The sequence below is a fragment of the Misgurnus anguillicaudatus genome, chromosome 15, assembly GCF_027580225.2.
Source record: "Misgurnus anguillicaudatus chromosome 15, ASM2758022v2, whole genome shotgun sequence".
Classification (NCBI taxonomy): Eukaryota; Metazoa; Chordata; class Actinopteri; order Cypriniformes; family Cobitidae; genus Misgurnus; species Misgurnus anguillicaudatus.
In genome coordinates, this window is record NC_073351.2 from 36,021,247 (window position 1) to 36,047,942 (window position 26,696).

General features: G+C 39.4%; 1 protein-coding gene across 6 annotated transcripts in view; it reads right to left on the reverse strand.

Moving 5' to 3' along the window:
• Positions 1 to 26,250, reverse strand: part of celf6 (CUGBP Elav-like family member 6) — a 52,447-nt gene extending 26,197 nt beyond the window's left edge. For 5 of the 6 annotated variants that reach the window (XM_055174230.2, XM_055174228.2, XM_055174227.2 and 2 more), the window contains exons 1-2: positions 25,781 to 26,250; positions 22,459 to 22,541 (exon numbers count right to left, since the gene is read on the reverse strand). In XM_055174230.2, the coding sequence (XP_055030205.2) occupies positions 22,459 to 22,541; positions 25,781 to 26,009 (312 nt within the window). In that variant the 5' untranslated portion in view covers positions 26,010 to 26,250. The remainder of the gene's footprint in view (positions 1 to 22,458; positions 22,542 to 25,780) is intronic. The other variant, XM_055174224.2, reaches the window with a different exon arrangement.
• Between the last annotated feature and the right edge of the window lie 446 nt (positions 26,251 to 26,696).

Genomic DNA, 26,696 nt, shown 5'->3' on the forward strand with positions numbered 1-26,696 from the left:
GTAATACTTGCGTTACTTTTTAGTTACTTTTTCTTGGCTGAGGCTTGATCTCTTTCAGGTCTTGCAGGTGTTTTTTATGACTGAAAAGTTCTGCATTAAGAAATTGCATATTTCATCACAAAAATGTTGATCTCTAGCCTGCCATCTCAGTTTCTGACTTAAAGGTGCAGTGTGCAATTTTTAGAAGGATCTCTTGACATAAATGCAAAATATTAGACAAAACTATATTATCAGGGGTGTATAAAGACCTTTCATAATGAACCGTTATGTGTTCATTACATTAGAATGAGATGTTTTTATCTACATACACAGAGGGTCCCCTTACATGGAAGTCATCATTTTGTGCCGCCATGTTTCTACAGAAGCCCTTAACGGACAAACTTTTTTTACTAATTTGTCTCAGACTATGACATGTTTGTCCGGTGGCGGCTAACGTAGCTTCTCTATGTGTTTCAAAAGCAAGGGGTGAGCAGTGGACTGAGGCGTTGGTCGCAATGCGCAACCTCACCGCTAGATGCCACAAAAATTTACACACTGCACCTTCAAACTGTTCCCAGACAGGCATGAAAGCATAGAGTGCATAATGTGACTACATTCATAATAGTACATAATTTTTTAAAAATCAAATTAATTAACTTGCATTACTTTTGTTTAAAAAGTAACTCAAATATTTATGTGTACATTTATAAAGTTATGCGTTACTTTACTCGTTACTTCAGAAAAGTACTATTATTACGTAATGCACGTTACTTTTAATGCGTTACCCCCAACACTGATCGTAACTAATGTTATTTACGTTTAACCAAACCCTGTGAAAATCTGGTAAAAATTCAGAGAGTTATGAATATTGTAGTTGGGGATACACCTTCCTCAGTAGAAATAAATACAGGGGGGTGCATTGGGGACCCATCCAAGATGGCAGCCGCGCTGATACATCATCTCCAATAGGCAGCGTCAGTCTATGAGGCATCTACGTATGAACACATGTCTATGAACACACATATTTGAATTTGCGCCTCTCGGAAGAGCAGTCAAAAGCCGTATTTGTGTTTGTACTGTACATGTTTTTATATTAATTCTTCTTTAAAACAATCACTTGATCATAAACAGAGAGAACTGAATGAGAAAAATCTCTTAAAACAACAAACCTCAGTCTGAAACACACAATCACACACAATCGCCACAACACAAACAATCTCACATAAATCACTTATACAACACGCAGCACTTTGATGAAGTGCCACTATTATTGTGTAGATTAATGTGTGTGTGTGTGCGTGTGTGTATGTGTGTGTGTGTGAGCATGCATGTGTATTTGTCTTTAGCATCTCAGCAGACGTGAGCTGATACGCAACACTAATGCTTTATATATCACATGTGCTGAAGGAAAATCAAAGAGGTTTATTTCTGCTATGTGTTTGTGTGTGTCTTGTTTCACACTTTGATATATGATAAATAAAGACACGACAGCCTCACAACAGCGGTGCAGCTCTGACTGCTCCTGTACATTATTGATGTTACGTATATGAAAAGAAATCAAAAGAGTTCAAAGAAAATAAATACAAAGAGGAAAACTTTATTTTAAACCTATGAGCCAGCTACATTGACTGTGCCATCATAATGCAAAGGCTGTTTTATACGATGAAAAGATACCCGGTAGTATAAGAAATCCCACGTCCTAAGATAGCACGTGTTCTGCTTTGAGCTATGTGCAGTGCATTCTGGGATTGCATTTTTAACGCTGCAAAAAAATTTTTTTTAAACGCATCTAATTACCGGTGGGCATCACTTGTGCTTACATTTCATTTTGAGTTATTTCTAAACACCGTTAAGGGATGATGAAGTTATAATTTTGTGTAATTATGTTGTTGTTGTCATATTCTGTGGTATAAATGTGATGGCTGCATTATCAACACTGCTCAATGGATAAAGCAACATTGAGTTACAGATAAGATAAGATGAGACGAGACAGTAGCTCTTAGACACACGTTTGATTTCAACCGAGAAATGCAGACTAAAAACTGTGAATGTGTGTGTTTGTGTGTGCGAGTTACTTTTTATGCTATTAAATACCTGTTGCTTAGTTTACTAACAATAAAACTATAATGTAACCAGCAGAGCTGAGATTATTTCGTCTGGTAAATGTATTGAGAAATATAATAAAAGTTCCTTTAAATTCTTCAACACGGAGGACACAAATCAAACCCTCACAGACATTTCCAGAATCAGAGGAAGAAAATGCCATCACTTGAAATAATACAAATGTGGCAGAGAAAGATAAAAGAAGTGAGAAAGTGATAAAGAGAGAAAATGGCATTTGTAGAGAATGCCAAGCGAAGCTGCAAAACAGGCAGGTTCTTATGCAAATTCATGCTAATTTATGCATGCATTGCTATGACAGCGCTGGAGGCTGCGTGATTGGCAGTCGCAGGTCTGAGTAGACAGAGAAACGTGCATCAGCTGCAGCTGTCTGCTTCTGTTAAACATGCGGTGAAACCTTCAGCGGTCCATCAGCGCAGCATCAGATCTAAGACACGTGAACAGACACTCGTTCAATTCGAAACTACAGTACAGAGATCTGCTGATTATAACAGCGAGCACATCTGCTCACAGTGTTTTCTTACACTACACTACTGTCATATGAAGCAGATATAAACACTAGAAATCTCTAGACAAGAAAAAGTGTTAAACATACAAACAAACATGTTTAGTTATTATTCTTATAAGTTTGTCTTTATCTCTGGTCCAGTCTAAAGCTACTGGATTTTGGCATGATAATTAAACAGATATCACTGTACAAGAGCAAACAAATGAAACACTTTTCACTACCTGCTAGAGCACACACAACATTTACTGTATTTATCACAGTCTGGACACAAAATTATAATAAACACAACAAGTGGATTTTAATTCAATACTTAAGAGAGAGGGATTTTTCCAGATTTTCCAGAAAAATGTGTTGAATTAGACAGACTAAACATACAAACACATTCAGACAAATACAAGCTCACATAATATATGATTAAAATAGGATTAAATTAAATTAAGATCTGTTCTGTTAATTTTTTTGGTCCTACACCTTTCACAGATGACAAATATTATAAACATACATTTAGAGACTAACATAGTGATTGCTATCACTAAAAAATTTTCTGGATCATATGAGATATTCGTCCTTTACTGTAATTAAAGTTTATTTCTCTTTATACCACCGACTGTTGAATGCTTTATTCTGATTTGTTGAGAAATGTTACACAACCCCCTTTAAAGCAAAAAATATAAATTAGGGGATCCCTTGGTTTTTATTACAATTAAAATACTACAAGAGAAAGCGATACTGTTCATTATTTGTCCCAATTTCGCAATAAATTGATCCAAAATTGATCCAAAAGATGCATTATTTTTCAATAAACACACACCTGACCTGTCAAATGTCTTAAAAGAACCACCAAAGCAATGTCTTATCAATGTCTGTGGTAACCGTGGTATAATTGACTTATTTGAAACTCTGATTCACGTCATGGTGCATTACCACATTGGGAGTGCATTATTTTCTAATAATTCAACGGCCTATTATCAATTATTGCTTATGAAACAAACTAATGAACAAATAAACTCTTAATACTGTTTTCTGCCTCTACTGTAATCAAATGTGAAAAAAAACAAGCATTACTCTCAGCAATAATATCTCCATCAGTTTTTTTCTAAAATGTTATTTTGCATAGAGTATACCAAGTATATGTTAACAGCAATAATTATCTTTTGATATTTTCAAGACAACAAAGTAGCCCCTCCAAAAATGGTATGAGGAAACATATAAAAACTATGATGTACTTTAAATAAAATGTGTGTTTTCTATTACATTACATATCTAATTATAGTTGTAAGATTATATTATTATAAACAAGGGTTTAATGCTTCTTATGCTAAAATGACATGAACTCATGTCATGATAAATTGTATTTGTGAATGCTGAGATTAAATGAAAGCGTCTGATCTCAATGTTTCTTAATTTCAGATGTTTACACAATCCTGAGTTTTAGCAACATCAGCAAGAGACAAAGCAGACACAATTATATTTCATTAACATTGTTTACATGCACACAGATAATGAGAGAGAGAGAGAGAGAGAGAGAGAGAGAGAGAGAGAGAGAGAGAGAGACTGTACTAAAATGAGGGGTCATTCACACAGGCCGTGTTGCTGAAATATACAAGTAAAAAAAAAACATGTAAGATCTTTGTAAAATAAAATAAAATAAAATAAAATAAAATAAAATAAAATAAAATAAAATAAAATAAAATAAAATAAAATAAAATAAAATAAAATAAAAATAAAATAAAATAAAAAAGGTGAATCTACCTTCAACACTATTGTTAAATAAAAAAGCAATCCTGAACTCAACACATAAGCTGTGGTGCTGGTACAAAGTTAAGCATTTTTGGTGTCTGACTGAGTAAACGCAGTCTGTTTTTAACCTAAAAGTCATGCTGGATACTGCAAAGACAGCAGAGGAGATGAAGCATAATGATACTTGAGAGAAAGAGAGACAGAATGCAGAATAACTACAAAACATCAGTTCAGCCCAAAACATCAATTCAGCCCAAAACATCAGTTCATCTTATTGATGTTTACGTCTTCAATTTCCAAACTTATTCCAGACACACTGCTACAGTGCCAACTGGGAAATCATGTTGGAGCAAACAATGATTGAACTGGAGAATTGACTCTACAATAGAGCAGCCAATCACAATGAAGAGTTAAAGCGAGCTCACTGTGCCAAATTGAGACAGTTCACCTTTCATTGGACATTCATGAAGTGGAACAACTCCCTAAAGATTAGCAAAAGATCAGTCAAAAACCTACATTATATCTCATCACATCAGACATTTTGATCAGATTTGATGTTTTATGGCAGCACCAATAATGAATCAAAATAAACAAGCAGCAATCCATTAATCCAAATGTACAGTGACATCATAACTTCTGTGTTCATATAGAATCCACTTGATTTCAGAAGTGTGTGTGTATTAGATATTATATAACTCTAAATTTACCTTTACAAATCATAATATTCATCAATGATAAATAATTCAATCTTTAATTAGTCAATAAGCAATGAGTTTATTAGAGGTCACGTGATCTCTCTGTCATCACCTTTGAAAAAGCAGACTTACACTGGGTCGGCGTCAATGAGGTTGTTGTGTCCCCACACACAGTTTATAATACATTTAATATAATCAATAATAATTCAAATAAATGTAACATTGAATGTTTCATGATTTTAAATGTAATAAAAATGAGCTTACTTCAGCTTTTTTTAACAGCATATAATTGTCACTCTGTTTTTGTTTTTCTTGTGACATGATTGTGGAAATACTGATTAGTTTGTGATCTTCTTCACATCATACGGGAAATGAGCTGACAGTCTGTATCAGTTGTATGAGTGTGTGCTTGCACTGTATTGGTTGTTTAAATGCCTTGGTATTGTTGTTGATTGCGTACCCCCTCACTGGAAGCTGCGTGCCCCACTGTTAGTTATGGTCTGGTGCCGGCTCTGGGCTTACATCACACGTGTGTGTGTTTTTGTTTGAGCAAATTTGATAAAATGTTATAATAAAGCAAACATAAAATATTACTTTAGATAAAGTATTGATTCTGTATTGATTCTGTATCAATGCTGATATCATGAGTTAAAGTAAGAGAGAAGAGTGTGTGTGTGTGTTTCCGCAGTTTCACAGCACCAGGGAAATATTACAGCAGATTACATCAGCCTTACTCTCTCTAACAACCCCTCACTCCTGCCCAACAACAACCACCCCGCACCCCAGTCCAACAAAAACCAGCCGCACCTCTGCCCGACGACAACCACCCCGCACTCCTGCCCAACCACAGCCACCCACAACCCTAGTCTAACAAAAACCAGCCGCACCGCTGCCCGGCGACAGCCACCTCACACTCCTGCCCGACGACAGGCACCCGCACCCTAGTCTGACAAAAACCAGCCGAACCCCTGCCCGACAACAGCCACCCACAACCCTAGTCCGACAAAAACAGCCGCACCCCTGCCCGACAACACCCACCCACAACCCTAGTCTGACAAAAACCAGCCGAACCCCTGCCCGGCGACAGCCACCTCACACTCCTGCCCGACGACAGGCACCCGCACCCTAGTCTGACAAAAACCAGCCGCACCCCTGCCCGACAACAACCACCTGCAACCCTAGTCCAACAAAAACCAGCCGCACCCCTGCCCGACAACACCCACCCGCAACCCTAGTCCAACGACAACCAGCCGGACCCCTGCCCGACAACAGCCACCCGCAACCCTAGTCTGACAAAAACCAGCCGCACCCCTGCCCGACTACAGCCACCTGCAACACTAGTCCAACAAAAACCAGCCGCACCCCTGCCCGACAACAGCTACATGCAACCCTAGTCCAACGACAACCAGCCACACCCCTGCCCGACAACAGCCACCCGCAACCCTAGTCCAACGACAACCAGCCACACTCCTGCCCGACAACAGCCACCCGCAACCCTGGTCCAACAACAACCACCCCACAATCTTACAAAAACAATCTCATCCCTGTCTGGCGACAGCCACCCCGCACCCCTGCCCAACAACAATCATCCTGCACCCCAAACCGGCATCAGCCACCCCTCACTTCTGCCCAACAACAGCCAGCCGCAACCCTAGTCTGACAAAAACCAGCCGCACCCCTGCCCGACTACAGCCACCTGCAACCCTAGTCCAACAAAAACCAGCCGCACCCCTGCCCGACAACAGCTACATGCAACCCTAGTCCAACGACAACCAGCCACACCCCTGCCTGACAACAGCCACCTGCAACCCTAGTCCAACAAAAACCAGCCGCACCCCTGCCCGACAACAGCTACATGCAACCCTAGTCCAACGACAACCAGCCACACTCCTGCCCGACAACAGCCACCCGCAACCCTAGTCCAACAAAAACCAGCCGCACCCCTGCCCGACAACAGCCACCCGCAACCCTAGTCCAACAAAAACCAGCCGCACCCCTGCCCGACAAGAGCCACCCGCAACCCTAGTCCAACAAAAACCAGCCGCACCCCTGCCCGACAACAGCCACCCGCAACCCTAGTCCAACAAAAACCAGCCGCACCCCTGCCCGACAACAGCCACCCGCAACCCTAGTCCAACGACAACCAGCCGGACCCCTGCCCGACAACAGCCACCTGCAACCCTAGTCCAATGAAAACCAGCCGCACCCCTGCCCGACAACAGCCACCCGCAACCCTAGTCCAACAAAAACCAGCCGCACCCCTGCCCGACAACAGCCACCCGCAACCCTAGTCCAACAAAAAACAGCCGCACCCCTGCCTGACAACAGCCACCCGCAACCCTAGTCCAACAAAAACCAGCCGCACCCCTGCCTGACAAAAGCCACCCGCAACCCTAGTCCAACAAAAACCAGCCGCACCCCTGCCCGACAACAGCCACCCGCAACCCTAGTCCAACAAAAACCAGCCGCACCCCTGCCCGACAAGAGCCACCCGCAACCCTAGTCCAACAAAAACCAGCCGCACCCCTGCCCGACAACAGCCACCCGCAACCCTAGTCCAACAAAAACCAGCCGCACCCCTGCCCGAAAACAGCCACCCGCAACCCTAGTCCAACAAAAACCAGCCGCACCCCTGCCCGACAACAGCCACCCGCAACCCTAGTCCAACAAAAACCAGCCGCACCCCTGCCCGACAAGAGCCACCCGCAACCCTAGTCCAACAAAAACCAGCCGCACCCCTGCCCGACAACAGCCACCCGCAACCCTAGTCCAACAAAAACCAGCCGCACCCCTGCCCGACAACAGCCACCCGCAACCCTAGTCCAACAAAAACCAGCCGCACCCCTGCTCGACAACAGCCACCCGCAACCCTAGTCCAACAAAAACCAGCCGCACCCCTGCCCGACAACAGCCACCCGCAACCCTAGTCCAACGACAACCAGCCGGACCCCTGCCCGACAACAGCCACCCGCAACCCTAGTCCAATGAAAACCAGCCGCACCCCTGCCCGACAACAGCCACCCGCAACCCTAGTCCAACAAAAACCAGCTGCACCCCTGCCCGACAACAGCCACCCGCAACCCTAGTCCAACAAAAACCAGCCGCACCCCTGCCTGACAAAAGCCACCCGCAACCCTAGTCCAACAAAAACCAGCCGCACCCCTGCCCGACAACAGCCACCCGCAACCCTAGTCCAACAAAAACCAGCCGCACCCCTGCCCGACAAGAGCCACCCGCAACCCTATTCCAACGACAACCAGCCGGACCCCTGCCCGACAACAGCCACCTGCAACCCTAGTCCAATGAAAACCAGCCGCACCCCTGCCCGACAACAACCACCCGCAACCCTAGTCCAACAAAAACCAGCCGCACCCCTGCCCGACAACAGCCACCCGCAACCCTAGTCCAACAAAAACCAGCCGCACCCTTGCCCGACAACAGCCACCCGCAACCCTAGTCCAACAAAAACCAGCCGCACCCCTGCCCGACAAGAGCCACCCGCAACCCTAGTCCAACAAGAAACAGCCACACCCCTGCCCGACAACAACCACCCCGCACTCCTGCCCAAGAACAGCCACCCGCAACCCTAGTACAACATAAAACAGCCACACCTCTGCCCAACAACAACCACAAGCCTGCACATCTGACTGACAACAATGGCCGGACAACAGCAATCCTACTCTGGCAAATACAAGCCACACCCCTGTCCGGCCACACCTCAGCTTGATGACAACCACCTGGCACTCCTAACCAACAACAACCACCCCGCAATCCTACAAAAAACAGCTGCATCCCTGTCTGGCGACAGCCACCCTGCACCCCTGCCTGGTGTCCGCCACCCTTCAATATTATTATAAAACATTACCGAAAACCAACACATGTGCCCTGATAATTATGGGTTTTGATCTTTTTAAAACATGAGATAAAGTGAGATGAAGTAAGATGAAGTACTCACTGAGTCAGTGCTTACTGAAAACAGCCACAAGACCTGCGTGACACACAGATTCAGCCAAGCACAAGCAGACAAACATTAGCCAACAGTTTCTCTCTCAATCCAGACGTGGTGACAAATAATCTTGTTATTTTTTCTAGACCCTGAGGCTTTCTCCTCGAGCTTTCCGAAGCGTATCAGGTGCATTATGATTACGGATGAGGTGCAAGCAAAGAACAGAGAGAATAAATCAGACATAGATGAGGGGACATCATTTTACCATGACACCTCATGTGAGTTTATGGAGTGGGTCTGACTCTGATGTTCCAGATGCCCTCATTTCAAAGACAGACCAGAAACATGACTGATTCAGGACACACCTCAACTCATCCACAAGCTGTCGCCTAAAATGACACAAACACTCCATTAGCTTTGACATGACCAACCAAATACTGACCAAGAGCATTTTTCTTACAAAATAAGTATTGTGGTGGGACCATAGTTTATCACAATGGGTTAATCTCACAAAAACCATGAGGAAATGTCTGGTGTGATACTGTTTGCTTGCAATCAGATTCTAATATGTTATGAGGTAAAATTCAGTATTATGGTATTATACTATATTACCATGTCCAAAAAAAAAACAATGTTATTGCACCTTTGAAGGGTTCAATTGAACATCCGAGATCTCAAGTATGACAAGAGCAAGAGAAACAAACATTCAGCTTTTAATCATCATAAATATACCCAGGCCCGGTACTAGGTTTGGCTTGCAGGACTGGGGGGAAGTCAGGAATTTGGTGGGCAGAAATAACACTCAATGTGAAATATATATATAAAACAGATCTGAAGGTTTTACTTTATTTGTCTTTCTCAAACAGAAAATACATCATTCATATTCTGTGTCTTATCAATGTCTGCAAACGCAGAGGGAATTAAAGGCTATAGGGGACTTTTCTGAAGATATTTTTTAGAGTACCAGCTGCCCCCAACCCAATTATTAAAGTTTTTAATGTCAACATTGTATAGATGATAATGTGGTAATGCCATTCAATATGTGGCATCAATTCACCTAAAGCCAAGGTATGATAGACTGGGCGGGAGCCAAAATAAACAGTGTTTGCCAACACTCAGTTTTATAAGGTTGGCTGGACATTTAGGAGGGGGCAGAGAGAAAATCTGGGAGCGGGGGCCCCCTCTAGTCCCCCAACGACCCGGCCTTGAATACACTTAAAACATCTATCAACAGAGTTAACCAGCTCTATACAATAGAGACATTGGGAACTAATGCTAAAATAAGACTATATGGGGCGGTGTCTTAAACCAGAACTAGGCCTTAGTTTAATTAGGAAATATAACTAGTTTTAACAAACATGCCTTACTAAAACATTACTGGTGTGCATTTTGAGGCAAAACAAAGGGTACTGGTGTATTTTAAGATATGTCAGTGCAAGTTGTTTTTGGTTTGGACAGCTCTTTCATTTATTTTAGTGTAGGACTAGTCTAATCCCTGTCCGGGAAACCGCCCCTATATCATTCATATGTTCTCAATCTTTTGATATTTTGTAAAATGCAACAAGACTACAAACATTTATGAAGAAAGTGAACAAGTATTAGGTACTGAAGTAACCACAAAAATTCCTGCAGGTGCACCGGCACACAATAAATAATGCATGCAGGGCAAAATTACTGTAGGTACATATCCACTAATCATAAAGACCTGAAATAGCAAAGAAACCAAAGTCATCCCTCAACATGCTCTGAAGAATACTGACAAACTGGAAATGAGCTGAACTATAATGAAAAACATCATCCTTCATCACATTGGGGGCACATGAAGACTGTGTGTGACAGAAGTAGAGTATGTGTCAGTATGTAACATATATAAGAGATTTGAGTTTGTGACTCCTTCATGTTACTACAGATCTATTGTACTGTACTTCCTTTTCATCAGCATTATTAAATAACACTTTTATCTGTCATGTATACAGTACATCATATTATTGTCATGGGAAATAACATGTCACTTAATTTGAGTCTTTGCTTTTAATGCTTTTACAATATAAGTATATAAAACAAATATGTGTCATGTTAATAAAAGATTCAGGCGATATGTAAGAGCATTAAATTAATTTCACTTCCACTGTCTGAAACAAGATACACGACCGAAAGTATAAGATTTGATCAGCTGCAGAAGACACAGAGCTCAAGCAAAACAAAAGCTAAAAAAAGATCACACATATCAGAAAATCATTATGATCAGATCAAAGAGACAGAGAGAGATCTGTCCTCCTGTACAAGCTTTAAATCTTACATGCATTTGATTCAGCAGAAATCTGCATGGACCGTGATCTTCAGAGAGAAAGCTTTCACATCACTACACTGAACAACAAATACTGTATAATCACAGTGAGAAAGACACGAACTGACCCGAGATCTCATCTTACACATCTGAGCACACAGATCTTCTGTAAATAACAGACACAGATGATTGAGTTTTGCTCAACTTTGAAACCAATAGTTAGCAATAAGAGTTAGCATCTTCAGATGTAGAGGAAAGTGGGGCACAAAGTAACAAATCTATCATTCAAAAAATATTTAAGCTAGATAAATCATTTTTTGACACAATCAACAAGCACATCTCTGCTACAAATGAACACTTAAAGTTTGTTTGTGGGTCCCACCGTTATCGTACAATTACACCAAATAGTGACAGGAGTGCAAACGTTACCCCATAGGTGGGCTTCATTGTAACAAACAGATGGTTTGTTGTAACACCTGATAGAAAATTGAGTTTAAACACAAATAATTCAATCAAATTCTGTCTATATACTAAAGGTGGATATTGTTTATATATCTGCCTATAATAGATAGATATCCACACATTCATCTATCCACCATCATTCATCTAATACAGTGGTTCTCAAACTTTTTCAGCGTGCGGCCCCCCTTGTGTACAGCGCATTCCTTCGCGGCCCCCCCCAAGAAAATTTATGACAAGAAACTGTTTTAAAACTCAACTTTTAATTAAACAAAACATATTAAATGATACTAAGTAGTGCTGTTGATTAGTAGTCTTATTTTTTAGGTTTAATTGCACAGAATTCATGATAAATTCATTTATTTTATAAAATGACATAAACCTGGGGCCCCCCTGGCACCATCTCGCGGCCCCCCTGGGGGCCCCGGCCCCCAGTTTGAGAACCACTGATCTAATATACTTGCATTATGCAGCAATGCATATAAAGTGATTTTTTTGAAAGGGCAAATAATTATAATAGTGAGTTATTTCCTCTGATATTGTATTAAGAGTTATCATTTTGATGAATAGTATTTACATTGTTTTCATTTCATTATCATTGTATACCTGAGGCTTCATTGTAACCCCGCTGTGTAAAAATGTTTTTAATCCCAGCTATCTGTTACTAGGAGTTGCTGACATGTTTCAAAATGCTGTTATGTTTTAGATAACAAGACAGTGATTCAAATAATATAAGGTTGGATTTGGTGACTTACACACCCAACTCAGAAATCAAAAAGGTGGAGAAATTTACTTTAATGCCTCCAAAACACTCTTTGTTCAATATCTTAACCAAAACACATCAAAACTTTTCAGAAATTCACAGGAGATCTTCTGATCGTAAGAGAAAAAGGCCAAAGGCACAGATTGCTCTGCCCTGTATATATAGGCATAACAATGGTTAACAATTAACCCCGCGTTAGTTTGTGCCCCGCTCATCCATATAAATAAATAGCTCTATTACAGCAATATGATTTAAATAATAAATACAATTAATGTACACCATAAAGAGAATATAAGGAGAATCATCTTAACCTGAACTTTTTACCTTTATGAGGCCAAAATAATCTTATAAAACCCTGAAGTACAAACAGATTTAAATGAATAAATTCATACACCGCTGGATCTGCTAAGACTTAAAGATGTAAAGTGGACTGAGACAGAGATGTTGGACCTTTACAACAGCATCTCATCCCTGCTCAGCTCTCAGCTGTGTGTGATATGACAGTAATCGCAGGTTAGGATGGAGAAAATGAATTCAGGAGAGAAATGAATTCATCCTGAAGTTTATCTGAAGTGTCAGTGTATAATAATGATCTGTTTATAGACGTACGCTTGCCTTTTCACTTCCTCTGCTCAACACAAAACAAGCAGCAGATAAATGATGAATTGAAAATGTAATAATGTTTCCACACGCAGGGCAGCGTGATCTTCAGCTAATGCATTTGTTATTCAATGGGTTTGTCTTCACTGTTTCTGTTTGCAAATGTGTAACAGCTGTTTACAGGAGAGGAAGACATTACACACGACACAGTGTGTGTTCAAAAAACAACATTAACAAAGATAATGCAGTCAAGAGAGAGAGAAACATTACTACTGTTTGGCAATGTTGTAACTAATGACCTGACTACACTACAGTATATTACTCCTTTATTTCGTTATTTAAATTTGTGTTTAGCTTTTTTATTTACACTCTATTCTTTTTTTTTATATAATTTACTTAAAAATGATTTATTGCATTTGCTCAATTTTTTTAGGGTAAGTGGTTGCACGCAATTAAATGATCGAAATATTTGAATTTAGTTGAACTTACTTATTTACTTACCCTCATTTTTATTTTTTATCTTAGTTGCACTAGTTGTATGCAGTACAGCTGCAAATGCTTTGGATTTTGTCATGGCAATAAAGCACCCTTAAATTGAAAAATTGAATTTGAGAGAGAGAGAGAGAGAGAGAGAGAGAGAGAGAGAGAGAGAGAGAGAGCTACAGATGCTTATAAAGTTTAATAGAAAGGAAACAGAAAGTAAAAGGAATAAACAGCCAATTATCAGGAAGCAGCAGGTGTTGATTTTCTCCATCACCCGGCAGGAGGGGACAGGTGGAGCCACAAGCTTCTTCAAGAGCACAAGAGTTACTATAGCAACTGCCTGCCACAGTCCGTCTCCAGGGAAACGGAAATGTCACCACTCAAACAGCAGAAAAAAGAAAGAGAGAGAGAGACAGATAGATGGGTAGAGAGAGAGATAGGGAGAGATTACAGGTAGAAGAGATAGGCTGCGTTTACATTTTGCACTAACATGCGATCTCGGTGATCCGTTCACGCAGATCCGATCATCCGTATATCAGGACACGGTGCGTTTACATTTGTCACATAAATGTTGCTTCTGTATCTGGATCAAGTGTGCCGCACAAGCCCTGAAAAGTGAAGCCAAAACGTCTCGATCGCCCCCCAGTGACTGGTCCCAGTATAGGTCATAAACCCCGCCTCCCCATGTTATTCAATGGGACTTGAGACCAACAAAAAAAAATAATTACACTTCAATTATCTTTTTCCAAAGCTGGTTTCTGTCATTCACTGTAGTTTTTATCACGCTGATGTACATTCAAATGTTTGTTTTTAAAATAGGTTTGTGTTTAGTTAGTTATTTAATGATATAAAAACAGTGGTGTCACGTCATGATTGACAGCTGTGATATTGTGTGATATGCTCTCGTAGAATGCGCGAGGGCGGGGTTTTGATTTCGTGGCTTCACTTCCTGCTCACTACTGCGCATGACTGGTCCCGAAATCACTACTGCGCAGACTCAAGACCCAAGATGTCAGCGCCATATCGGGGCACTGGTGGCTTCACTTTTTACCAATGGAAGAGAGCGAACAGGCGTCATCCATCTTTTTTACAGTCTATGATCTGGATGTGTGATCGGATCCCGTTCAGGGAGGCGCGCTGGGTGGATAGCTGTCAATCACATTGCTACACGCGGGAAATGATGACAAAATGACAAAATAACGTGATATTTGTCAGGTCTGTCAAGGGTTGTGTGTTAAAGATACCATCATAGTTTGAAATGCAAATATAGTCAGGGCTCTGAGAAAATCACATTGTTACTTTCACCCCGGTTCACCCCTTATAATGATGATTGAAACAGTCATCCATTTAAGATATTTTCTAGGTTAATGATATTTACGATCAACCCAAACAAACTTAATCATCACAAAAAGATGCAAAACCGAGTAAACACATGAGATCACACAATAATCACAGTGACATCACACCTTTCTCATACTGTGAGATTCTTATATTGTGAGTAATGTTCAAGCTGAATTCAAAATGTTGAGTTAATGGTATAAGTGCACAATAAGTGTGCATTAAATACCATATAAAATGTCAAGACATGCCATCAAGAAGCTTTGTGTTGTCCAAGCATTGTGGCCTAGTGGTTAGAGAGTCAGACTTGTTTGTAACCAAGAGGTTGCTGGTTTATTCCCACAGCTGCAGAAAGTGACTGAAGTGTTGTTATGATAGTTGCCCAGTATTTGTGTCTGTGTGTGCTCATGGCACACGGTAAAATTACAGTATTTGGCTGTAGAACTTTTAAAGAAACACAATATAAATAACTTTTAAAGAACAACAAATTAAGAAATTTTACTTTAATTTTACGCCACTGCTGCAAGTGATTTTAGAGTTTTTCTTACAATATTTGTTATTGTCTGTCATTTTATCAATTATACTCAATATAATCAAATTAATCCACCAACATCAAACCTCAAAAACCTGACAAAAACACTCGATGTCTAACTCAAATCACTGCAAGTTTACTAACTAACTAACTACCCACAAAGCAAATAGACCTCTCTCTCTTGCTCGCTCTCTGTGTGTGTGTGTGTAAAGGCTGTTGGGCATTAGTGGGTTCAGAAACTCATTAACCTAAATGACTTCAGATTGCTCATTTATTCTCACTGTATTTCTAAGCACAAGCATCCGCGAGGCTGCAAACAATCAGACATGTTCAAAGCAGAATCAGAGCAGACAAATTGGTTATTTTTACAGCAGCTGTTGACTGATGCATCACACAGGACACTATTATAGCTGGCAGGCAGATTCCTGATTGAAATTACATTTTTCTTTCTTATTTAACCCATCTGTCTTAGCTGCCACATTAAGATCAACCTGTTGCAATGGGGGGACAGCAGCCTGATATAAAAATCTGCTGAGTTTCGAGATGGTCAAGCGAACTGCAAGTCTGCATAAAAAAATGGAGGCTTATTTATTTTCCTCTCGTCTTTGTCACCTGCATGATTAAATCTGTGTCACATCTTTCTGCTCAACAAACAGTCAAAGTGAGAATGAGACGTCTTTCTACAGTCTCATCTGTATTTTGACTGCTCTGTATCATTACAATAAATCAAAAGTACAAGAAACATCATCACGTATGCAGTTCAAATCAGCTATAGGCTTAAACATGATACAAATCCGGCAGATACTGTAGTTTTATAAAGATGTAACTTACATTACTGACACAACTGACATTGATCATCATCCTGTTCACAACTTTACATACAACTGGCTTTAAATTGTGTTGCCATCTTGAGCTTCAGTGAGTGTTTGCACCTTCTGTAAAAATTGTGAGTCTTTTTGTATGTTTGGTTTGTTGGTTTCTCTGCCAAGAGTCATTGTTAACTAAAATAGTCATTAGTGATGCAAAGTCCGATTCATTTTTCCGCAAACCGGCTCTTTTCAGATAATTCGGCTCATTGAACCGGTTCAAAAAGCTGATTCACCGTTTCCTGACGTCATCAAGAAATTACATCACTATGCATTTATTTTCTAACTACTTGTATTAATGAACAGTGTTGGGGAAAGTTACTTTTAAAAGTAATGCATTACAATATTAAGTTACTCCCAAAAAAACGAACTAATTGTGTTACTTAGTTACTCTTCATGGAAAGTAATGCTTACGTTATTTTTTAGTTACTTTGCGTAAATTTTTCTTGGATGAGGCTTGATCTCTTTCAGGCCTTGCAGGTGTTTTTATGACTGAAAAGTTCTGTATTCAGAAATTGCACAAAAATGTCGAGCTCTGGCCTGCCATCTTAGTTTCGGACTCAAACTGTTTCCACACAGGTGTGTACACATAGAGTGCATAATGTGACTATGTTTAGTTTAATTCAGTACATAATTTTCTTAAATCAAAAATAATTAAACTTAAAAAGTAACTTGCATTACTTTTTTGTAAAAGTAACTCAAATATTAATGTGTACATTTAAAAAGTAATGCGTTACTTTACTCGTTACTTCAGAAAAGTAATATTACGTAATGCACGTTACTTGTAATGTGTTACCCCCAACACTGTTAATAAAACATTCAAATAAAGTTGTTTGTGTCGACACATTAAAACATTCAAATAAAAAGTTGTTTTTGTGAAGGCATGGCTGATTTTTTTGTCTTTCATTCACAAGTTAGTAACGTTTGTGGTCACAGTTTTAATCGCGGATCGTAAATGCCAGATACAACTGACCAGTTGTGACTAGCCTACAACTTGGATAATTGCGGATGTGTTCTACATATCCTAAGTATAAAGAATAAATAAACTTGTCTTTTAAACTCATTGGTTTTCCTTAAACAACTAAAATACGATTTGCATATATTGACATTGACAACGAACATGCTTCTTGATGGTAAACGACACACAGAGGCATGATGGGAACAGCTGATCTCAGGATAGTTTACTGAAGGACCAAACAAACACAGTTTCATTCACAGACACATCCGGTCATTCAGGAAGCACGGCTCATTTATAATGCTTGATGCTATTGGACAACACCTGACCAACATCAACATGATTCCTTTACAACAGACACAAGAGTCAAAGGTTGACATGCATAAATGACATATAAGGCTAAATTAAATATAAAACTACTGTATATAGCACAGCTGAATATTTAAAGAATAATGTTATATTGAGATAAACGACACAGGACACTGTGACTGCTGAAGTCAATCAACACAGACTAAAAAAAGTCTTCATCTCTTTGCAGACTGGGTTCAAAATATACATCCGAAATTTTTGCATGTAAAAAAATAATTATGATCTCACGTTGTGTCAATCACGCGTACACACTGCCTCCAAAACTTTCATCTTTTATAAAAATTCGGAACAGGTTTAATTTGAAGTTTTTTACACATCCATAGCAAGCATTTTGAGAGGTGTTTGGACATCAGAGCCACTATACAAGCAAACGCCAAAATCAAGAATATCGTCATTTTTACCACGTGCACCAACAGGCTCATGAGGATGCGTCAAATATAAACAAGGCTTAAGGCACTGAAGTCCCTTTGGATAAAAGCGTCTGCCAAATGCATGAATGTATAAAATATCAGTGTTTCTCTGTAACAAAGCTGATCTCAGGACAGTTTACTGAAGGACCAAACAAACACAGTTTCATTGAGTTATTCTGCTGTGTGTTCCTCTTGAAGGAAATGAAAACATCGCTTCTGCTATTTCTCTCACCTCCACACATTCCTCTCTTCTCTCATCTGGGTTCATGAGGAAATTATAGCTTGAGGTACAATAAGCTTTGTTCTGTTTCGTTAGACATTTTATCTATAATAATAAAAACAATGATAAACAAAGTACACAGCAATTATGAGCGGTTTCCACGGAGACCAGACAAGGCTCCACTTCAACTAATCAAATCACAGAGAGAATCAGAAATTAGCATAAACATGGATTTAGCGAAATACTTCTGCACTTTAGCAAGAAACACAACTTGCATAACAATTAATGTTTATCATGTCAACAACCCCTAATGAAACGGCTTTCACAAGCCATTTAACTCATACATTTTATAGTCATCACACACTATATTATTATAATCATACATCATATTATATCATACGTATATATTAGTAATTCATTTTATTTCATATTTTATTTCATCTGCAGGCATTGGAGAGATCCTATCAAAATGAGAATAGTGGAGTTCACACCACAACTATAACGATAAAGATACAATGAACGATATTGTTGGGATCACTTTCTGGGTGATTTTTTTTCAATGGATGAATGATAAACCATTGACAGCCAATCAAATCTATTTGAACTTCAAGTGCACGTGCATTCGAAATGACAGATGACACAGTAGAGAAGCTCATTGCTGAGGTCTATAACATAAAATTAACTGATGCAGTTGCTTTGAAAACGACTATGTATTGCTTTTTTGTTTACATGAACCCTAAAAATTGCAATCTGATTCAAATATTTGTTTACATGTATATTTTATTTAATCTGAACCAAACAACTGCACAAGCACTAAGACCAGGGTTGCCAGATTCGTGTATCAAAACCAGCCCAATGGACATTCAAAACTAGCCCAAAAGCATCCCAATGACTATTCACAGCCCAAATACCACTAACAAATTAACAAAATCCTTTCATCTTTATCCCGCAGAAAAAAAAACCCAGCAGAGAATGTTTAAACAGTAGCCAAATCTAAAATCAAAAAGGTTTGGAAAAGCCACACTGTGCACAACATCTCTCATGATTCACCTTAATAATGTGTGTTGCCATGCCCTTGCTATTGCATGTTTCTGTGACAAGAATCATGTGATATAAAAGGTAAATGACGTGAACTTCAGCACAATTCTTCTGCGCATGTGCACAAGATATTTTTGCATCCGATTGAGAAAAATACCACGATTCACGCGTTTACATGCGTACTTTTCTCCTGATGATCGGATCACCAGACCAGTACGATTACAAATGGATTGTTTTGTTGCATGTACATGTAGCTAATGATTACGCCAAAAGGTAAGATATAAGATTACACAAACTTGATTCACTGATAAGAGTTACGCGAAAGCAAGGTGTTGAGAAAATCTGCTGGTTATACCTGCTGTGTAAATGCAACAAGGACAGCATATTTACACATATACTAAGTTTTTATTATTAGAAATATGCAGTATTACTTAATGCTATTGAAGGTAAGCAAATTAACAAAGTTACGTTAATCGTCCTGTGATGTGGATGCTAATATAGTTATCGCTAAAGCGTAAACGGCCCTTACCTGATGAATTTGAGAGACACTTTTATTCAAAGCAACTTATAGTGCATCTAAACGAAACAATGGCAGACTGTGCATTCTGCATTCATTGAAAATCAAACCCATAACACTGATGCCGTTCAAAATGTGTGCCCACCTCAGAGCTCCCGTGTCATCGAACATCAAGAGTCTCATCTGACACGTTTGAGCTGGATCTAATGCTCATAGCTTATTCTCCTCTCAGAAGAACAATAAAGCTCAAACATCTCCATCTGCTCTCCTCATTACAAACACACGCAGGACATTTAGACGACTCGGTCCCGCTGTGTCCTCTTAACTGCTCTTTAGGTGAGCAAACACTAGACGAGAGGAAATCAACATGCTGTTTGGAGATAAACGTACAGATTTCTGATAGGTTTCTACAGTGTAGTTGACCAATTCTGGATCAATACTTAATCAATCCATCAAATCTATTTTATTCTAATAACTGATCAATGGAGGACAGGGATTCATACCTCGATCCTTTATACTATCCATTTTTCCTCCTCTCGCCCTCTTTCTCATAGCAGATAATTTGACAGGCGTGGATGTGGCAGACATCGGCTGACTGATTGACAGCTCACAGCATCTGTCTGTCAGTCATCGGCCTGAGGAGTAATCTGTAAACTGTGATTGGCTGACAGATTGATGGGCGGACAGATGTGCCTTTGAGGGCTTGCAGAGCGACTGTCATCACCCACCATTTCTCCCCGGAGGATTCTGGAAACCTTCGAGAAAGAAACTGTCCGTCTCTCTTTGGTGAAGGTTGCAGGACTCTGATTAATCTTACGAAGCTTAACAACAGACACGGCAGCTTGATAAAGCACGACAGGCGTCTCACCAGCTGTCTGTCTCTTGTTAAGGCGAACGGCCAGTCAAATGACAAAACACATGACGGGGATGACGCTCTGTATTTGACTTCTCTGTCAAACTATGACGTGAAATAACGTTTGCCCTCTACAGACAGCATATTACCATTAGTCTCCTAACTTTACGTCTACATCACTGATTTTCAATCGGGTTGATGTCTGTCTGTGCTGACCACTGACTGTCTCACGAGACAAAAACTTATAGTCAGTCTGAGAAACAGACACAGGTCTGCAACAAGTTATCAAGAGCTCAGGTCATGTCGTGAATATAACCGCAATTAAATTGTGATGGACTGAATAATGAACAGTCTCAAGTGACTTTTACAAAACATGATAGACATTTTTTAACTCTATTTCAAAAATTGCTAAGGAGAAGCAGAAATAGAGAAAAATGGGACACTTGTTAAAATACATCTGGAGTACAGAGCTCAACATGATTCATGAAACCATACGCTATACACATTGATTTATTTTATTGCTTAATAATGTATATCAACAATTGTCTTATTTGTATACCTCTCTATTTCTCATAAATGATTTTAGAAGAAACATCTCAGATATGTAAACGAAACACAACTGAGAAATCTCCATCAAATCAAACCAACACACAGTAGGTGTCATCACCACAGACAGATGACAAACAAATATCATTAGTTGTGTGTCTAAATATAAAAGACACACAACTGCACAACATCTATATATTACAATCAAAGTCTGAGCACATATGTGCTGTTATCTGAACACATCGCTTTTTCATCTTCTCATGTAATGAAGGTCAGAGCGGACAATATTACTGCAATACTGAATATCCAGCCCAGTCACACGAAGGTTAAATTTACATAAAATTACATCCTTACACAAACCCAACTCTAACCGTAATGCCAGGCAACAATGGTTTAAAATTAAGAAAATATAAAAAAATTAATCAGAAAAAAATAGTATAAACCAATACTTAAAGTGACATCCTAATGCAAACACCAAATCTAACCCTAAACCGAAGCAAAAATAGTTTGAAAAAAGGAAAAAGCAGTTGAGTAACCAATCCGTGACAATGACACATAAACCGAAATTTGTGATACGATCACGAAAAAACGCGTACATTAGTGACAGAATCACGAAAAAGAATAAAAAAATTACGTGACTATAAGTACATCATTTTGTGAGACTGGGTAGGAATATAATGTTTAACTGAGAAATATGTCACATTCACTAAATGTTTATTTGCTTTTACACTTTTAACCTTGGAGAACCCACGAGATCAAATTTGGACACTGTTAATTGCTGCTACCCAAAATCTTCTTGGGTTTGCCAGGGTGAAAATAAACAGTAATGCATAAAACATCGTACAGGAATTTACATGAAGTACACAGTTCGTGACACTAACATTTAAAGACAGAAACTACATTGCAAGGCTTTGCAGATCTGCAAGAATAGTGTTTTAAATATCACTATATGACTTCTACTGTATGTCAGTGATCAAAGCAAGTTTCACATCAAAGCAAACCTTTTAAAAAACTCATTCTAACCCAAGTCAGATCCAGCCTAAATGAAACTTAAACAAAATACCATTAACATTTAAGCTAATTATTTCTTTATGCAATTGTATGATTATATTTTTACAAAACCTCATTCAAGTCGCACCAGACCTTCACTGATAGTCTGATATGTCAAGAAAGAGACCCATCAAGAGGAGAAGTAAACAGAAGAGAGAGAGATGACATTGAGAGAGATCTTACCCCGGGTAAAGTCTTTTGTTCATGAAGAGCGTTCTGGGCCTTCAGCGCTGAGTCTCTGGCACAGTATGTTAGAAAGGCACATCCTGAAACACATATAAACACACACACACACACACACACACACACACACAGGTCAAAACAACCAGTGGTGGATCACTAAAACCTCATCACTATATCAGTGCTGATAGTCAAGACATCAGTTAATCAGGATTACTGTTTACAGTCTCAATAATTCTCTAATAGATCATCAATAGATCATCCATCAGTATTGTTGGGGAGATGGGATTTTACCTAGATTTTCACCATAGTATTGAAGCTTTGCATGTAAAAAATTTACTTCAGGTAACGTTAACATTTTCTGCTTACATACTGTTTACATAAACTAGTGATCTGATCACAAAGAGATATGTTTGCAGAAATAAAACTCTTACTAAAAGCCTTGGTGACTGTCATGCCAACAGCAGCACTATTTAAAACCATAAAAATTGGACAAACAGCAGAAAAAATCCCATGCATGCAACAGGACAGGATAATTTAAACATGGCTAAACATCAGAAGCAAATGTGTTTTTTCTCATTGGTGAGTTGGCAGCAGGGCACCCAATGAAAGGCATTTTTGCAGTTACAAGCACAAATTCTCATCACAGTAGACGACTGCCATCCATCCTCAGAGACTACACACAAACACACACACACACACACACACACACACACACATTCTGGTTTCCATGTTTTGTGGGGACATTCCATAGACGTAATGCATTTTATACCACACAATGTGTATATTCTATTCCCATTACCTACCCCACTCCCTAACCCCAACAATCACAGAAACCCTTCTATTACTTCACATTTTCAAGAAACATCATTTTGTTTGATTTATAAGCTTATTTCCTCATGGGGACATCAAAATGTCCCCACGAGGTCACAAAAACACTGATATTCCTATCTTTGTGGGGACAATTGGTCCCCACAACATGATAATTACCAGGTACACACACACACACACACACACACACACACACACGTTCTTGTTTCCACGTTTTGTGGCTATAGCCACAAAACGTGGAAACAAGAATGTGTGTGTGTGTGTGTGTACACTCTAAAAAAACAAACGGTGCTATATAGCACCAAAACTGTTGATTTGAATCGTAACCATAGAAGAACCGTTTTTAGTGCCATATAGCACCGGTGAAGCACCGGTGTAGAACCATATAGGTGCCATATAGCACCACTATAGCACCACATTTGGTTCTACATAGCACTATATGGTTCTACACAGGTGCTTCACCGGTGCTTCACCGGTGCTATATGGCACTAAAAACGGTTCTTCTATGATTACGAGCAAAGAACCACTTTTGGTGCTATATAGCACCGTTTGTTTTTAGAGTGTACATTCCATAGACGTAATGCATTTTATACCGTACAAACTGTATATTATATTATCTTTCCCAAACCGCAACCATCACAGAAAAGTTTCTGCTACATTAGATTTTCAAGAAACATCATTCTGTTTGATTCATAAGCTTGTTTCCTCACGGGGACCTCAAAATGTCCCCACAAGGTCACGAAAATACTGGTATTACTATCTTTGTTGAGACAATTGGTCGTGATAATTACCAGGCACACACACACACACACACACACAGATGATAAAATTGTTTCAAATAGTGCTCAGAATTACCACAGAATGCAACATATAAACTACATCAGTTTAACATGGTTTATATTGACCACACCATACAGTATGTTAGTTTACTTACTGCAGAACCAATAAAATGGTGTCAACAACTATTTTTATTGTATTTTTATAACCACATGAGTTATTTCTAAATGCAGCTAAATTAATAAAGCAAAACTAAACGGGAATAAATGAAAAGTTTATAATATTGCTTTTACCAAAAAACTACATGTGATTACAAAACAATGGCAAATAATTAAATGAACTGCAGTAAAGAAACACAAATCCAAAGAAAATAAAGAGACTGGAAAAGATATAGAGCTGATATGAGGTGTGACGTCAAATCATTGATAAATATTCACTGGGAATTCTGGCTTGATTCTCCTCCCAGCGTGTGAACAACATGAAGTTGTGCATTGTGTCTCTTCTTCTCAGAGTTAATAACAAATACTGAAGCTTCCCTTTAGTAATTCACTCTTATAAATACAAATGTTTTAAGAGTGTCAAAAATGCAAGCTGTAGTTGAACTAGACTACTTTAAGGATACATTTTTACCTGACCCAAGCCCTACAAATGATTTAGGGGACAACAAGTGATTTTCTCAGAGCTCTGACTACATTTGCATCTTTGCATGCATCCCTCGACAGAGTTGACAAATATCGCGTTATTTGCTCACCATTTTGCACGTCTCGGTCCAGAAAGCTGTTTCCAACCATGATAAGTCAATTCTAAAAGCGCTCATTTTTTTTATAACACGTTGTGTTTCTCGTTTCATGTGTAACAGTACTGATCAATCTACAGGTTATTTAGTGCTCTAACACGTCTTGAAGTTTGAAGAGTTTTTTAAAAATGAAAGTAAATTAGGTTTAAATGTCAGGAGTTCCTGTCGGGATGAAAATAACACTCGAGACGTTTGTCCCGATGCTAATAGTGTTGCATTATTTAAAAAACTTATATTGTTCTAATTTGATTTAATTTAATTTTTATATTGTTTATACTGTTGAAAATAATGTTTGTTTAAAAATATTTGATGAAACTGAAATGTAAAATGAAAATGTTATTTCGTTATTTTTTACAAAGATAAATGACAAAATATGTTTGCAGTTGCATATATTAACAAGATCATAGTCATGTATATTTACTAAAAACAAGTGTAACACAAACATCTATTTTGTTTTGTTGTGTTACTTTTGACCCACCTGTGTGTTACTTTCGTCCCAGCTGACAGGGTCAAAAGTAACAATGCGCTACGTATGTTCAAAGTGAAATTATACTGAAGTCATTTTATATTTTTACCAAATTTCACCTGATATTGATAGACCACACTTGTGAGTTATTGACCACAGCAAAAAATATATCTCTGTCTAAAACATTATCTTAAAAAATTAAGTTTTTCTGAAAAAAAAATGCTACTTTCGCCCCTGCTCTCCCTTATCTGTGTAACCTCGCGTAATCAGGTTAATTCACTCAGATTAAATCATATTTTTGATTCGTATACAACGAATTACTGACATAGATTGTGAAACATGAACATGTGTTGATCTCAAACACACAGTCTCGAGAAGACGCACGAATCAAATTGTTTACGCCAAACAAAGAGGACATAGTAAGCAAAGAAATCAAAGTCCATCCGCGCACCGACCTTTATGCATCCCGCTGAATCTGTCTTTAAGGACGGTGAGCTCGTAGATCTTGCCAAACTCCTCGAAGAGCGGCTTGAGGTCTTTCTCCTCGAGATTACGCGGGATCTGGCCAATGAAGAGCTTGATGGCGTCGTGATCTTTCATTGGGATCGAGGCGCTGTTGAGTCCGTTCATTCTGCCGGAGCTGTCCGCGGTGCTGAAACCATTCTCCGCCGTGACCGTGGCCATATTTCTCCCTCCCGCGCGCTCTGTCCCCTGCTCTCTATCATCCACTCCTCTCTCTATCTCTTTCTCTTTCACCTGTGCGCTCTCTTCTTGGTTAAATTCTTTCCATTCAGACTCGACCTCTCTCTTTCTTTTCTGCGCACTCTTACGCGTGTTTTTGTCTTTGGATTCTTTCACTTCTCACGCTCCGCGCGCGTGACTCTCTTTTTCCGCGTGTCAACTGCCACTCTGGATCGTGACGTCAGCGCGGGGCTCTTTACTACACCCGCGGCTCATTTGCATAATAAATCCGATCCAGCCAATCACAGGGCGCCGAGAGTCGACAAACTCCATGGGGAGCGGAGCGAGAATCCAACCATTTGTACGGCGCCAGAGGGGCAAAATATCCCTCAAAACGGACCTTTTTTTTTTCGTAAGGGTTATTAGTAATAGGCCTACTCGATGTCTGTGCAACTCTAGTTTGTAGCCCTATTCTAGCACCGTATCTCATACAGATGGCATGGACATAATGAGCAATTTTTTTTAACAAAACTCTTTACAAGTAACAGATCACATTTATCTCTAGGGGCCAGTTGTTGATCCAGATATGGAATCCCATGTTTTGCTATCCATCCAGTAAACCATTTTACTTTTGTCCTGGCAAAATTGGATAGGATCACCCTGATCCAGATTCAAACATTTTCAGATTAG